Raw genomic sequence first — 16455 nt, forward strand, 5'->3', positions numbered from 1 at the left:
TTACAGAAAGCTTTCTTCTTTATGATCTGTTGGCCGCATACACAGCTTTTCTGTTTCTAAGGAATGGTTCTGTTGCACTGGGTACTCTTGCACTTCAGTTTGACTCTTAGTCTTCTAAGTTGCTGTTTGATCATATGGAATCTCGTTTTCAACAGGTAGCTTTTTCATCACTGAACCTCCTGTTGCATACAGAGGCTCTTATGTCTGCTGTCAGTTTTCTAACAGCTGTTAGTCCATCCGGCAGTAAAAGAAGTGGAGAGACACCATCCAAAGAAGAAAAGCGAGAAGATGACTCTAGATTGAAGAAAGGTACAGTTGTGATTATCCAAATGATGGTTCTAGAAGGATTTGTTGCATGCTGGCAAAGCAAATCCAGAGAAACGTGATTACCTTTATAGAAATAAAGATGAAAGTGAAAATATTACTCATAAGATCTTGAAAATCCCACCTTCTCTTATTTTTAGTGTCTAAACCTTCCAAGGATAAGGATGTGTTTGACTTCAAGCTTTTTGCCAAGCTGGATGCTTTCTGTTTAGATATTTGTGATGAAAAAAAGAACATTGCAGAGATCAAGATACAAGGTATTAAATTCTTTATTAGAAGTTACTACTCTGGTCCTTTAGTTTCAAAGCAATTGCTAATAATTGGATTTAAAAAAGGAAAAAAGGTGTAAATATGCAGCATGTTTTTATTTATTTGTTTATTTATTGTTGTCAGTGCAAAAATGGCACTTGTAGTTTTATTTTCAAAGTTAGCCTTCAAGTCTGTCATAATGTTTTGACCTCCAGCTAGAAAGATGTGCTATGTTATTACTCAGATGGTTAGGTTCATCCTTTGAGGGAGTTTGATTATGGGAGGCTTTTCATGTTTTATTAAGTGTTGGATATTTTTATGGTATACCATAAAATTATATAGGAAAATAATTACAGTAAATTCACGAATACAAGCTGCACTGAGTATAAGCCACATCTCTGGGTGTTGGCAAATATTTCGGTTTTTGTCCATAGATAAGCCGCACCCGAATATAAGCCACTCTGTCGTTCGCAGCGAGGACCCGCGTGCAATTAGTAACAGAACCACGGGAGGGCGGGGTTTACTGGCTGAGCTAAGGCTGTGCAGGCTCGGCCCGCTAGGGGCCGCTGACGGGGCCAGGTGGCCCAGCCCGGTGCTGCCGCTCAGGGCCGGCCGCCGCTGCCCCTGGGCTCGGTCACCCCGGGTCGGCGCTGCCCCGCGGTGGCAGGCAGGGACGGAGCTTCCCCCGCTCCTACGGCAGCGGTGGCGGGCGGGGACGGAGCTTTCCCGCGCCCGTGGCGCCGGCGGCAGGCGCGGACAAAGCACCCCGCCTCCTCCCCGAGCCGCGGCAATGGCAGCGCGGGGCTCCCGTCGGCTCCCCGGGCCGCGGCAATGACGGCGCACCCCCCCCCCCCCCCCCCCCTCCCCTGGCCTGTGGCAGAGGAGGGAAGAAGAGAGCTCTCCCGCCTCTCTCCCCACCCCCCGTGCTGCCTGCAGGGAGCCAGGGCAACACAGTAACACTGTAACAATCGCGGAATGCCGGCTTTTACTGGCAGGTGCTTGACTCGGCACTCTGGCTGGCACGTCTGGGGTTGTAAATGTCAGAAAATTATTCACATATTAGCCGCACCCGACTATTAGCCGCACTTCCGGGTTTCCACCAAAATTTTTGTCAAATTGCTGCGGCTTGTATTCGTGAAATTACTGTATGTAGGATAAAAACTCCCCTTCAAATTGTTTTCTTAAGTTTTTAACCCTAGGGGTTTGTTTGGGTTCCTTGTTTTGGTTTTGTTTTCTTGATGGGTTTTACCCCTTGGAAGGGCTATCAGTAATTCTTTGGGGCAGTTTCACTTCTGACTGACTTCAACTGCCATCCTCATAGTTGCCAACACTCTCTTATGAATATTTAAGAATGTGTGATATGCAAGATTAGTACTGCAGTTCATAAAGACTTTTGCCTGTGCCCGTCTCTGAATCATATAGTGTATTCACACAAGTTTATGTATGCAAAAGTATTGTATTCAAATAGTTCAATATAGTAACGTATTTTCTGATAGAAAATCTCAATGCACTCAATAGCTTGCTTATTAAGAAGTGGATTATTGTTTGAGTATTTTTGTATGAATAGTAGCTGAGTTATTTCCAAAGATGATTGATATTGAGACAGTATCTGTATTAGAAGTATTTCTATTTTGTTTTGGTTGAAGCTGTAGTACAGTCATTTTTAAAGCTTAGTGATTTTTCCTCACTTCCTCTGTTGCTGTCCCCCCTGAAAATAACTGTTACTTCTACTGTGCAAGACTCTGTTTCTATTTTTGTACTTTGCAGGTCTTGACTCATCTCTTTGCCTTCAGCCAAGTCACACTGTATTCTTTGCCCGACTTAAAGACGTAGTTGTCATAGATGTTGATTCAAGGACCCTTCATAAAAAAGTACTTAACTACAATATTTTAACTTTTACTTGATTCTTGCTTAGCTTGATGTGTATAAAAGTGAAATGTAATACACATTCCACTCTTCTAAAAGTGTTTGATTTGTCATTAATAAGTATCTTCAAGTAAGATACATCATAAAGAATAATTTTCGTATTACAACAATGGATGTCTGAAAGGATTAAAGAACTAGTGATCTAACTTGTAATCTGATAGGCTGATGGTATCTTTAGTTCTTTGTTTTAAGTACCTTTGTAGAAGCTGCTGATGGCTGTTGGCTGCTCTTTCTCCCCTTCTAGGCTGTGTCTATAGTGGGAGATGAAGTTTTCAGTTTCAACCTGACATTAAATCCTCATGCTACTGAGGGAGAAGCCTACACTGACATGTCAAAAGTGGATGGTACCATGTGTTTGAAAGTGGGCTGCATCCAGCTGGTGTACCTTCACAAATTTCTCATGTCTCTCCTGGTAAGTCTTATTTCCCTTTGTATGTTTTTGCAGCATTCTCAGATTAGTCTTCTGAGCTGTGCCCTCAGTACAACTTCAGTTTCTGAAAGAAAAGGGATGGGTTTAATTTTTCTGTGTATTATTAAAAACTTTGGTAAGTAACTGGTTTAAATTTCAATTGGGTCACTTCCCACCCTCAGCTTTGGAAATAGAGAAAAACTTCATGCTATTGAGGTAGTTTGGGGGTTTTCTGTTTGCTGCCCTTTCCACCCTAGCAAAATTCTGAGTTAATTGCAAACACATCAGAGCTAAGAGTAGAGGCAAATCTTTCTTCAAGTTAGGTGTCATGATTCATACAAATTAACCAGTGTAAATATCAGTGTGTTTGAGTACCCTGATGATTGCGTTTTCAATAAAGCAGCAGTGGGCTTTCTCTCATTCAATAGGTTCTTTAACAGGAATTCAGTAGCATTCAAGGAAGGCAAGAGGGGCTTTCAAAATTGTGTCCCTAAAAGCTAACGAGCTGAGTCTTGTAGCTAAGGAAAGAAGAAAAAATAGAGATGAATTTAAAATAAGTGGATTGCACTGGTTAGTACTTCTTTGATCTTCTATTAGAAGTCATGATGAAAAGTACTCAGTTGTCTTTTCCTGTGAAAATTCAATAGAGTAGGCAGCATAATTTGTGGATGATGATGTAAAAGGAGAAAGTAGCCTAGAGTAAAGAACTGTTTACAGACATTTCTCCTTTCTCTTTTAACTACTTTTCTAGACCTTCTTAAACAACTTCCAGACAGCCAAGGAGACACTGAGTGCTGCTACCGTTCAAGCTGCAGAAAAGGCTGCTACCAGTGTGAAAGACCTGGCCCAAAGGAGTTTTCGGTTTGCGATGGACATTCACTTGAAAGCACCAGTTATAATTATACCCCAGTCCTCCATTTCCCCCAATGCAATAGTGATAGATCTTGGCTTGATTAAGGTTCAGAACCAGTTTGTCTTGGTGTCCTCAGAAGGCAGTTCACTCCCTCCAGTCATTGAAGAAATGGATGTGCAGCTGACAAAGCTGAAACTATCGAGGTACAGTGACATACCCTATAGAACATTTATGTTCTTGCCTAGAAACCATGATTGGTGCTAGTGTCAAGTATTTGGTATTAAAATACTAGCCTGTTATCTTAGAGCAGTTAGATCAGTAATAAAATCAGAAACTGTTCTGCTTAGACAAGTGTTTGGTGCTACATTTGCGATTTTAAGATTTTCAAAAATCTAACATATGATTTCCTACTTCTCAACTGTTATCTTTTTTTTCCTTTCTGTGTTTCAAGGATCACTTTGGAGACAGATTTGTCACATCCAGATATTCAGATACTTCACCCTATTAATTTAAGCCTGTCTCTGAAACGAAATCTCTCTGCAGCTTGGTTTCACAAGTTACCTGTATTGGAGGTCACAGGGTGTCTGGATACAATGAATGTAAGTCTTGTGAGAAAGTGGTGATAATATTGTGAGAGCAGCCCTTAATGTTAGTTCTGGACACAGAGAGGCAACAAGGTGCAAATTTTTAGTAGATGTGGAGTGGATTTCAGCAATGTAACGGGATTTAACCCCACCTAGATGAATGTAGTGGTTTGAAAGAATCACATAAATGGTTTTGTGACCAGTTCTCTGAGCAAGAATTCTTTAAAGTGGTTTTTTTTTTTTTTCTTTAAAAATGGTATCTTCTTGAGAGGAGTTTAAGTTAATGCAAATATTAGCTTTAGTAACTCCAGCTTCCTACCTTCCCATCACCCTTGAGAGGGATACGTATTTTTCATGGCATTTTATGTACTGCGAGAGAAAGTATCAGGGACATCTTGGAAGAAACTGAAATTAAAATATCATGAAGGGGCATGTCATTGACTGGAATGTATTAAAAGCATAGATATATTAAATGAAGAAACTGAAATTAAAATATCATGAAGGGGCATGTAATTGACTGGAATATATTAAAAGCATAGGTATATTAAATGCTACAATGTGTGTTAACATAGCACTGGAGTTCAAAATCTCCTCAGACTTTTACAATTAAAAAAAAATTATTTTTGAAAGAATTTAATTTTCTTATTGAAGGGATGATTCTGCTGACAAAATAGCAGTAAATAAGCACTCTTCTTGTCAGGAAACATTGTTCTGCTTTTTAGTAGATGACAAGGTCAAGGAATAATGTGTTTTTCCTGAGAATTGTGATTTGCAACTTTTCAGGTTGTGTTAAGTCAAGAGGATTTGAATGTCTTTCTCAAAGTGTTGACGGAAAACTTGGGTGAAGCAGAAGAAACTCAAACAGATGCAAAATCAGTACTGCAAAAGGAAGGTCAGAGATGGAATTATGGAACTTGTTTGTCATGAATATCAAGTGTACTTGCTTTCAGGAGTAAGGAAAAACATTTTTTATCTGGAAAGCAAGTTTAGCTCTGAGAGTATGGTGATAAGCTGAGTGTAAGTGATAAACTCTTCTTTTTAGTTTTGTTTTGCAAGGACAGTGTTCATACTTGGATATGTCAAAAAATTGGAAACATTACAAGACAAAATTTGGTAATTAGCTAAGTTGTCAATGTACTAGCAAGGTATTGAGATGTCAGTCATCTTGTTGCCAGAACATGTTTCTACTTCCTTTTCATGCTCTGAAGTTAAAGGCTCTGATTATGGAAATGTTGCTGGCTTATCTTAGGTTAACATAATCCATCTAAATTAATAAAGGAATTGGATATGTTTCTTGAGCTAAACAAATGGTGGCAATTTCAAAAGTTAAGTAATATATTGAATGTTCCAGGTAAAATGAAAGAACTGGAGAGGTTGGTTTTGATACAGGATAAGGGTGTTCCAGAAAGTATGCTGTCTGAAAAGGGAAAAATGACATTAAATGAAGATGTAATCAATATGCTACTAAATTTTGAAATCAAAGAGGTATGTATCCATCTGTACAACTTATTCTATTTGAACCCAGTACTCATCTGTTTCTTAGAAGTAGTGGGCTATAAAGTCCATTTTAACAGTTTGAGTGTGCAACAAAAAGAAAACAAACAAGTGGAACAGAGCAGGGGCCAGGAGAAACCTTCAGCCAATTGGTCTTTGTGCTGGTTTGGAAGTAAACCAGTGGGAGATCCCAAGTCAGAACTACAATTTAATAAGAAAATTAAAATTAAATGCAGTAGTACAAAAACACTGACACAGTCAAAATACAGCCTGACACCCTGTCAGTCAGGGTGTTGGTAGCAGTCCAATTAAATGGTGATCTGGAGTGACAGCTGGGATTCTGTTGAAGCAGTAATCCTGTAGAAGGTTTAGTTTTCCTCTGAAGGTCCAGTGGTGGTGTAGATGGACCCAGTCTTCCTCTGGGAATCTGGTGGAAAAAGGCTGCCCTGGTGTTACAAGTCTCAGATTATATCCCAATAGGAATGCTAGGCTCCTCACCCTGGGTGGAGCATCTCTCAATGGGATGATGTAATTTTATCAGTCATGCAGTGAGACTCAATAGCCCATTAACAGAAGATATTCCTTTGGTGGGAGGAGGGTCATGGAAGAGATAAAGAACACTGCCCCACCTGGTTTCAACAGATGGTAATAGTATACATACTTTTGGTCACATCTTCCGTTGCAATCTAAGACAGTCTTATGGGGTCTGTTTATAAAAATGCAAAAGGTCTAGATTAATGTTATGTTTCACATTTTGCTGAGAAAATAAGAAAATAATGTCTGCTTGTAACTGCTTGCCATGTCTGAACAGCTTCACTGAACTACTGAACTTATTTCCCTTTCCATATTCAAGGTTGTAATAACCTTGATGAAACAGGTTCAGAAGGAGAGATATCCATTACATATTTTAACTGTGCTACAGCTTGGAACCAAAACCAAAATTAGAAATTATGAATTGGCTGCAGCAGCATATCTGAAAAAAATTACAATGAAATGCACTGAAATAAATGGTAAGTCTTCTAGAGAACTGATACAGTCAGTAGAATGTGTGCAATTGGATTTATAGCCAGAGGATAACATGTCCTAAACCAATAATGGGGGGGGGCAGGAGGAGGGATATGGGAAAGGATAATTTAGATAGAATTTATCTGTTTTACCTGATGCAGAGTTTTACTGCCATTGCTAGATTTAGAGTTACTGAATTTGAGTGAGTTGAGTACTTTGAGCAGGAATGGTGTTCCTGAGAAGTATTCCTACTGTTCAGTTTGTTTTGATGAGCTTCTGATTCTGTGTTTTGATGAGCTTCTGATTCTGTGCTTTATGACCGGTTCTGGAAATGCAGGTGCTTCGTTGATTGGTCAGGTAACAATTCAAACTGACAGTGAAGTGATAACTCAATAGCCACATATCCAGAGTAGAAAAGTTAGGTTTTGAGTGTGAAAACATGAAGGTAGGAATACAAAGAGCTTTCAATTTTGAATTTTGTTTCAAGAGCAAGATAAGTTAATTTTTACTAGTTTAATTTAAAATAAAGTGAATATAGCATTTCACAAAAGAATGCTTCATGTGCAGCTTCTCAGTGAAAATAGCTGTTTACTCTTTCAGCAAGAATAGTATGTAATTAGTATGCAATAGAGAATTAGCTTGGAGACATTAGAGTAAAGCTTGTGAGTGGAAACACTTCACATTTTTATTTCTTTGTTTGCAGACTCAAAAGGAGAGCCTCTTTGTATTCTTAATTCCTCAAGTGACACAGATGAGCATCTTTTGAAAATGGAATATATTAAGGTTTCAATACATTTTCAGTAAAATTACATGGGGAGTAAAGTAAGGCTTCCATACTTAGCCTGTAGATTTGTATCTAAAACTTACCCAGGCCTTCTCCCAAACACCTGTTTTTCAGTTTAGCATTTCATTTTATTCTCCACTGCTTCCATATAGTGCTTGCTTCATAAGTCAATGCTATTATGGAAATCGCTGGCAAGACAAATACTTGTTTGTGTTCTGTGTGTACAGCACAAATGAGTATCTTTGTGAAACTTACCAGGTCGATGGTCTTTGCCTGTGTAAGTGAAGAGTGATTCTACAGGTGATAAAAGTTGCATTTGAAGAGTGATATGTTGGTAGCCTAAAAAAGGCCTTCAAAAATTGCGTGAATTCTTGGGAATCTGATGGGATGTACAACCAGTGGGCTCCTCAACACTCTCATCTGGAATGGCATCATTTACATAGTGAACAATAAATTAATTTGTACTGGCAAAGTACTAAGCATAAATTGATCCAATTTAAATAGATTCTAGATGAGAGAAAGTTTTGTAACTAGCCAGGTGAATTTTCACAAAATATATGCCATGAAATGTCTCTGAGCAGAGCATTGTGAGTACCCTGTTCTGTTTGTCTTGCTTGTGCCTTATTTGAAGAACTTGTTTGTTTGGGCTTCATCACTTTCCTTTGTTTTCTTTTGCAATTGGAATAATCCTTTGTGTGGGTTAAATTCAAAGAATTCAGTTAATAAAATTATTCATAATTATTATTAGTTACTGGCTAATTCATTAGAGACTGACTGTGTCCCTTTCTTTTTTTTTTTCTTCCCTTTAGGCTGATCCTGATGGACCAGATTTTGTTACTGTTTACCAAAGCACTAAGCAAAACATCAATGTAAGTACTGGATGTATTTAATTTGTTTTTTAAGCTTTTCAAATCATAGCAACTGTGTTAGCTGCTCCCTTTTTTCTTCTTATTCAAGAGAAAAAAAAAGGGAACAAAACCAACCTAAAAACCAAAGCCCTGACTCTCATTATTAAAACCTACTCTTTATATTTAACTACTTCAAAGACAAATCCAGATAGAAAAAAGGATTTTTATAATGGATGTATTTATTGTATTAATTTTTTTGAACTGAAAACTATACAGTTTTTGCTATTTTGAAAAATGTCCTTATGCATTTTAACTGAGGCCTTTAGCATGTGCTTTGTTTCTGGAGTAAAACACGTAGGAGAGAGAGAAACCAGGGCCTTGTGTTTCTGAGCTTGTAACAGTAACAGTGAAATTGAGATGTGAGTTGAAATGTCCAAGTAGCATTCTCAGGGGTTATGAGTGCAATTAGTCCTTTTACTTGTCCTGAAAACAACTAATCATGAGTAATTTCCCATGACTTTAGTGACTTCTGGAATAAGCACGTCATTCTACTTTTAAAATGTTTCCTTTCAAACAGTATTGGTGGGTCAACTCGCTTCTTGGTGGCCTTATGTGGAATAAGTGACTGATGCTGGGTTTCACTAAGTATTACTGGCAGCAGTAGTTGCTGCTCACATACTTCCTGTTCTGATTGCAAATTTTGAATCTTAGTGGGAATTTTTGTTGCTGTTGTACTGTATCTACTAAGATATCTTCATATGTAGTTCTGAAGTTGTCAACCACAGTGCTGAATGAAATGCAATTGAATGCAATGCAGCAGAACTAACGAGAGGGGCCTGCAAAAGGCGTAACCACATGAGGCATCAATTTTTAGATTGGCACAGTTCCTCTAGCTTTTTTAAGCTTCCCTTCTCTAGCTCCCTCGTCTGTTCTGGAGTTTGTATAGTGTGAAGTTGAAGCGCATGGAGAGAGAAGAGCCAAATACTTGTAAAATTGAGCAAAAGGCTTTTTTCCTTGGTTCAATGACAGCAACTCTGAGTTGTTAGGGTGTAAACCACTACTAAATAACAATATTACTTTGTCTCCTTGTCTTTATTTTAGGTCATCTTTTCATGTTTGGACATAGTACTTCACACAGAGGCTTTGCTTTCCATCATGAGCTTCCTCACCTTCAGTATTCCATCAGATGGTCTTCCCAGTACAGATAAATCATCAGACCACGAGCCTCAAATGAAAGAACAGGGAAAAGGAAGTACTCTTAGACCAGGTAGTGTCATTAGAAAGGCTGTACTTTTGTTGTTTAACAGCATCTCACCTTCAGTTTCAAGGGATATTCTTTCAGATGACCGCATTGCAGACTGTTTGGTGGAAAACAAAGCATGCACAACTGTAAATGGGGAGAAAATAATTTTACTAAAAAAAAAAAAAAAGTAGACACTTTTCCTGTTGCTTAATTTTACAAATTCTCCTTACTCAATATAACTTTTGCTTAGGTGGTGGTCTGATTTTTGTAATGAAAGTTGAATAAATGACGTTGCAGTGTGCGGCCTTTCCAAAGGCTTAGTGTCACAACCATGTAGCTTTCCAATCTGAAGGCTCTAAAGACTGCTTGCATTGCTGAAAATAAATATGCCTCTGGGGAGGCAAAGAGAAGTTCTGAACTGAAGGGGTGGTGCTTTTATTTTAATTACAGGTCTTTGTAGCCTTTTGCATGGGAGCTCCTGAATATTTTATCAGGTCCTGTGCTGTTGATTCTTGTGCTTCTAGTGTTGCTAGTGAAGTTCAAGGTTTTCTAATCCTAAAACTATTGGGATTTAGTCGAGTGGCTATTACATTTTGTGTTTGTGCAGTGTTGCTGCAGCTAATATGCCTAAATTAGCTTTGCTATTTGACACAGAGAGGAGCATTTCTCATGTGAGACAGTGTTTTAAATAATGTAGTGTATACTGCATTCAGCAATCGATGCATGAAAACCAGGTATTAATGAGGAGAAAAGCCATCATCTTGATGTCTTTTTGTCTGTGTTGGTGACAATTCATGTGCCTGAACGAAACTGTTAATAAATGACTTTTTTCATGTTTTGGCTAAGGATGATAGTGTCTTTTAGGGAATGACTGCAAATTGCTTTTGAATAGTTCATATATGTACAAAATGACTAATCTAGTATTTGTTTTAAACGGTGGACTTGTAGTACTTGAACTCCTTGTATGTCTCTTATGTTTTCTATCCAGTGTCTGATGATGCAGCCCATGATGATGTCTGTGAATTAAAAGTCACTGCAAAGCTAAATGCATTCAGTATTGCAGTGTGTGATCAGACCTGTAGAATTGCAGACATTAGAATACGAGGTAAGGGTTTTTAAAAAAATATTAGATGAAGCTGGCTGTAGCCAGAAATAGACTGTTTCCCTCCATTCAGTTCTTAAAGCCTGTGTGTACACTGCAGAAATCTCTAACATGTGTTTGATTGTACGAAATGATCTGTAAGGAAAAAAAAGTTTGACTCAGAAAATTAAGACAATTTCTAAGTGTAATAAAATTAAAAGAAGTAAAGCCACTATGGTTTAGATAACACAGGCTTCCATTTTTGAATAGCTAGATCCTATACAGTGTTGGGGAATTGTACTCTAGTCTTAGAATCAAGTTATGTTGACAACTTTGTCATGTGCAGTAAGGCCCTGACTTCTCTCTCAGGCTTAGCATTCATTGTTACATAGCAGAAGGCTGGATTCTAAGCTGCTATTATTCTTTATATTCAGTAGTAAATAATTCTGGAGAGTTGGTTTTCTGTTTGTTTCTTTGTTTTTAGAAGCATTTACTTAGAAGTTTGTTGAAGTGCATTTATTACCTTCTTTCTTGTGTTTCATTCAGGAATGGATGCATCTCTGGCTAAGAAGCCTAAAAAGATTAAAGTGTTCTCCAGACTTGAGGACATTGTAATTACAAATGTTGATCCAAAAACAATCCATAAAAAGGTGATGTGTTGACCAGATTGTAAACAGCTGAAGAGACCCAGTCCTTTAAGTGATGTAGTGACAGCAATGTAGTTTAATTTGCTGTGTTATAGAATGCAATGTATGATGTAATGCTAAGCAAAAGTTTATTGGTTAATTTCCTTCACCTCGGAGAAGAAAAATATTCCATTTAGTGTTTGGTATATTTGCACTGGTGTGTTTAGTTCTGAGTAGCAGAGCTTAAATATAAAATGGACTATAGATAAGCAAGTGAGAAGAGGCATATACTATAAAATAGATGATTCTGTTTCCTTTTGTGCCTACCATGTGTCCAGGTACTGCTGATAAGTTGCCATTGATCTTGTTGGAGAAATATTTTTCTGTTTCAGAAATACCTGGTAGTATTAACGATGTGGACTTTCATCTTCTAGGCTGTCTGCATAATGGGAGATGAAGTGTTTCGATTTCACATGTCACTTTATCCAGATGCTACTGCAGGGGAAGCCTACACTGATATGTCAAGAGTGGATGGTAAAATGTCTCTGAAGGTGGGCTGCATCCAAATAATTTATCTACAAAAATTCTTTATGTCTCTCTTGGTAAGACATCAGTTTTTTTCTTGACATTGAATGTTTTTTTAAATGAGATAAAATGCAATCAGCTCTTTTTGACCTGTACCTGGTAGTGAGCTGATATGCAAGCTCACAGAAGTATTTTGTTGAAGAGTTATCACTTAAGTTGCTTTACAGAAGATTGCCAAGGAGAATGATGACAAAAGAAGCAATGAATAGAGCTGATAGCTTTAGTAATATCTTAAAAATTAAACAGTTAAACAATGTGTAAGGTTATTAATGATTTTAACCTTTTTCTCATTTGAAACAAGTATAGTTGAATTAGAAATTTCATAATTAATTAATTAATTATTCTCAAATTTACGTTTTGCCTGTGTCTTGCCTTTTTTTTGAGAGGCCTATTTGTTTTCATGGAACTCTTACTTTTTTGAATTCTATGACTAGAATTACCTAAACAATTTCCAAGCGGCACAAGAAGCCCTGACTGCAGTCACTGTCCAGGCAGCAGAAATGGCTGCTTCCAGCATGAAGGACTTTGCTAAAAAGAGCTTCCGCCTTCTAATGGATGTCAACTTGAAAGCTCCAGTCATAGTTGTCCCTGAATCTTCAGCTTCACGTAATGCTTTGGTAGCTGATCTTGGCTTAATCAGAGTTCAGAATGAATTCAAACTGGTGTCTTCAGGTGAATCTCCTCTTCCTCCAGTTATTGAAAACATGGATGTACAGCTAACTCACTTGAAATTATCAAGGTAAACATGGAGCTTTTTCCTGAGTTGAAGTGTCTTTGTAAAGGAAAGTATGTCCATGTTCTTTATGCAGTATTTTTCTCTTATTTGAACATGGTAGGCAATGAGAACATACTAAAAACAAGCAAAAGACCTTGCCAAGGTAAGTTTAGGAGTGCTTTTAGATAGAGACACAGCTCTACAATCTCTAAACTTTCTTGGAAAGAAAGGAATGATAGCACAGTAACTTGAGTTCATCTGGAGCTTATCCTTAAATTAATTATGCCTGTCATTTTGCTAGATTAATATGGTATTATTTGGTATTCTGCAACTAGTCAACATTTTTCTTCCGTTACTTCCACTGTCTTTTTTTAGGTGCATTATATCCACAGATTCACAACCAGATTCTGAAATTCTGCGTCCTGTGAGTTTGACTTTACTGGTCCAGAGAAATTTAGCAGCAGCATGGTATCATGAAAGCCCAACAATTGGTATCAAAGGAGACCTAAAACCAATGCAGGTACTAGCATGACTAATAAAAGCTCTATCAAAATTCACGTGGATTCTCAGAATAGTCCTCAGCTTAGTTAAGGAGCTTGTAAGCTCATTTCAGTTTGTGTCTTTTACAGTATGTTGAAAGACTTCCAACTTGATCATCCAGTTTATTCATTTGTTAGAATTTTGATACTGTATAATGAATAGTTTTGGTGTAGCTGCATGCAAATAGAATAAAATCTGGTTTTGTTTTTCTGGAGGTCCATTGGAGCTATCCATTAACTCAACAGTCAGTAAAATAATCCAGGTTATCTGTTGAGTTACCATTTAAAAACAAGATTTAATTCAAATTGTTTAATCTGTAACATTCAGGTTATTTGAATGTTTAGTAGATGTATTAGAAATGAAAAGGTTATCTCTATTATGCAACAATTTAAAATTATCCTTGCAGAGGGTGGGCTCTACTTTTTCTTTTCCTGCATTAACCATATGGATTTAAATGGGTAGAACCAAACTGGCACACCTTTTCCTTGTTCCTGAGCCCTTTTGCTTGTTCATTCCTATATCTATTTGTGCTGTGGCCAAATGTCACGCTGCTGAAGCACAGAGAAATAAGAGATTTAAAGGAGCACCAACAAAATTAACCAAATCTGGGAAAAATATTCTTACACTGTGTGTTATGGGCTAAGTGGCTGCATTTTGTCACTTAGTACTGCTTGCTTTTTTGTGATTCTGTAATGTTATGATTGTTTGTGATTCTATGATGTTATGGTTAAATCTTTGAAGGTCTACTGAATAACAATTTTTCTGGTCATGTTTTTGGACTACTGAATTGTTGAAAAGTGCTTATGTTTATCAATTACTCTTATTTTTACTGGGCAAAGATCCTTTACAAGTCTAGAAGGTGTTTATCATATGGGCTGTTATTTCCTGTTGTAACTCCTGTTTATTACAAGTAACAAACAATATGGTAAAAACAGGCAAATTATTTAGATAATAATGATAATTTAGATAATTTTGAACAGGATAATTTTGACTATCCAGTTTATTTCTGCTGGAAGCAACCACTGTTTCTCCTCAATAATTGCATACTGTGTTGGAAGAAATACTGTCACCAAAAATGATCTTTATCACTTTACAGATTGCACTCAGTGAAGATGATCTAACTGTTATCCTGAAAATTTTACTTGAAAACCTTGGAGAGGCTTCTTCCCAGCCAAGTACTGGGCAAGAAAATATTGAGGATACGCAGATACCTAAAAAAGGGAAAGCTCCACATGAGTCTGGTGGCTCTGGAGGTTTGTTAAATTTAAAGGCTGAATGAATATGTGTAGGCAGAGGACTGTTTGCAAATTCAAATATATTTTTCTGAAGCACAACAAATTGTTTTAACTGGTTACAAATATATTGTGTACATGAAAAGTTATAAATAAGAATGTATGCCTTATATAGAGTGTGAGCTCCTGATGGTCGGAAGTTTTTGTGACGTGTTTTCTGTGATGCATTTCTCATATGATGGTATTACTCAGTTTATATCAATCACTCTTCTGACTGCATGTGGTTAAAAAAGAAAAAAGCCAAATCATGTACCCTAGAATGTTAACGCACAATTGTAACTATCGAGTAAGATATTAGTGTTCAAATAATCTGTCAGTGTAAACAGTGCGTGTCTCTGGATGAAATCTTGTAAACACTCTGCCAAAATCTGTTTTTGCTCCAAACTTAACATTCTCAATGTCAAAAAATTGCTATTTAACCAATAGTTGAATTGGTCTACTGTGAATAGAAACTTAAAGGAAGAGTTGGGCAGACTCCTTGGGAAGACTTGGTACTGCATGTTGTTCTTCATTAAAGTGAACAAAGAACTTCAGTAGACTAATGACAGCTTCTTTTAAGGTTCTAAACCACTCTGTGCTGGACAATTTTAGTATGCATTGGATAGTACAAAATTAGAAGTGTGAATTATTTGGAGTAGTTTACTGGATTTAGAGCTTTTCCTCTTTTTGTGATTTTCTGATCTTAATTTAGAAAAACCCAAACACCAACCAACCAAAAAAAAAGGCAATCAACAACAAAAAAAACCAAAACCAAAAGCAAGCCCATTGTTCGAAAGAAATGTAAAAATATCTTCTTTTCACTGACAGGTGCCATTGTTGCTTCTGGACAAAAAAGTGTTTCTGAAGTTCAGTCTTCTGTGGAATGTTATACATTGCTTAAATTTGACTTCAATTTTGAGTCCCTTTCTGTAACTCTCTACAACAGTGACACGACTCAGGTTTGTGACAAAGCTTTTACCACACAGGTGGAGTGGGTAGCCAAGGCTTCTCACATGGATGGAACTCAGGTCAGGAAAATGAAGTTCTATCAGTTGCATTGGCTTTGTAATGGTTTCCTAATGGAACTTTGAGCTTTCTTGGGCAGACAGTGTCCTTAAGAAGAAGGTATGTGCATTTCTGAAAGTCACACTAAAAATATTGCTAAATCACCAAAACCACCGGCATTTGATTTGATCATTCAGACTTTGATTCCAGGTATCCAGAATAAAAATGAATATTTGAAAAGCAGGAATTGTTAGCTCAGACAGTGCTAGTTACATGGTGTCTCTGGAGTTAGTAAGCAGGTTCCAAGTTGTATATGGCTCATAATTTCCTCTTGTATATCGAGTGTGAGCAATCATGGGCATCCTCTCTGTGCTGAAAACAGAAGAGAAAGATGTGAAATGCTGTCTTGTTTTTTATGACTTAACAAAGTTTGCTTTGTGTAGATGTGAAGGCTTTATGTATCTTTGTGTATAGTGAATGTTATTTGTGTATAATTTTTGAGATGCTCTTGTACAATGAGCATCATAGGGAAGAAAGACATTGTAATGAGATTATATTTTAATTTCACTGTCATATAATTCCCACTTATTGCTGAGGTGCTCTTGTAGATGACTTAGTGTGATGAGAGTGGAGGGATCCTCTGGTATGGGATCCAGCCTTTAAATAGATTTTCCTTCAGTGATGCATTCTGAGCAACAGCTGGCAATGTGGCGCAGAAACAGCTACAGCCCTGCAGGTTTTTTGTTTTCTTGGTGAGTTTTTAAAACTCATTTGTATGAGTGAAGGACTGATGACAGTGATAGGCTAATCAGGCCCTTCAGTTCATGGATAATGATGCACATGGCTAGCAGCAAGGGGAATGTCTCATTTTTTGGTTCTGTGATAACTAACCCTGCACTTTGTCCTTCTGTAG

The 16455-nt window shown here is 37.4% G+C and overlaps 1 protein-coding gene across 3 annotated transcripts in view; it reads left to right on the forward strand.

Annotated features, from left to right (window-relative positions):
• Positions 1 to 16455, forward strand: part of VPS13C (vacuolar protein sorting 13 homolog C) — a 76497-nt gene that overhangs the window by 26926 nt on the left and 33116 nt on the right. For all 3 annotated transcript variants that reach the window (XM_033071157.1, XM_033071159.1, XM_033071160.2), the window contains 19 exons: positions 156 to 309; positions 465 to 581; positions 2341 to 2444; positions 2744 to 2911; positions 3660 to 3964; positions 4213 to 4360; positions 5129 to 5237; positions 5697 to 5830; positions 6693 to 6849; positions 7548 to 7627; positions 8438 to 8497; positions 9578 to 9743; positions 10708 to 10824; positions 11347 to 11450; positions 11861 to 12028; positions 12446 to 12750; positions 13102 to 13246; positions 14363 to 14519; positions 15366 to 15496. In XM_033071157.1, the coding sequence (XP_032927048.1) occupies positions 156 to 309; positions 465 to 581; positions 2341 to 2444; positions 2744 to 2911; positions 3660 to 3964; positions 4213 to 4360; positions 5129 to 5237; positions 5697 to 5830; positions 6693 to 6849; positions 7548 to 7627; positions 8438 to 8497; positions 9578 to 9743; positions 10708 to 10824; positions 11347 to 11450; positions 11861 to 12028; positions 12446 to 12750; positions 13102 to 13246; positions 14363 to 14519; positions 15366 to 15496 (2829 nt within the window). The remainder of the gene's footprint in view (positions 1 to 155; positions 310 to 464; positions 582 to 2340; positions 2445 to 2743; positions 2912 to 3659; positions 3965 to 4212; positions 4361 to 5128; positions 5238 to 5696; positions 5831 to 6692; positions 6850 to 7547; positions 7628 to 8437; positions 8498 to 9577; positions 9744 to 10707; positions 10825 to 11346; positions 11451 to 11860; positions 12029 to 12445; positions 12751 to 13101; positions 13247 to 14362; positions 14520 to 15365; positions 15497 to 16455) is intronic.

Source organism: Catharus ustulatus, chromosome 12 (genome assembly GCF_009819885.2).
Source record: "Catharus ustulatus isolate bCatUst1 chromosome 12, bCatUst1.pri.v2, whole genome shotgun sequence".
Classification (NCBI taxonomy): Eukaryota; Metazoa; Chordata; class Aves; order Passeriformes; family Turdidae; genus Catharus; species Catharus ustulatus.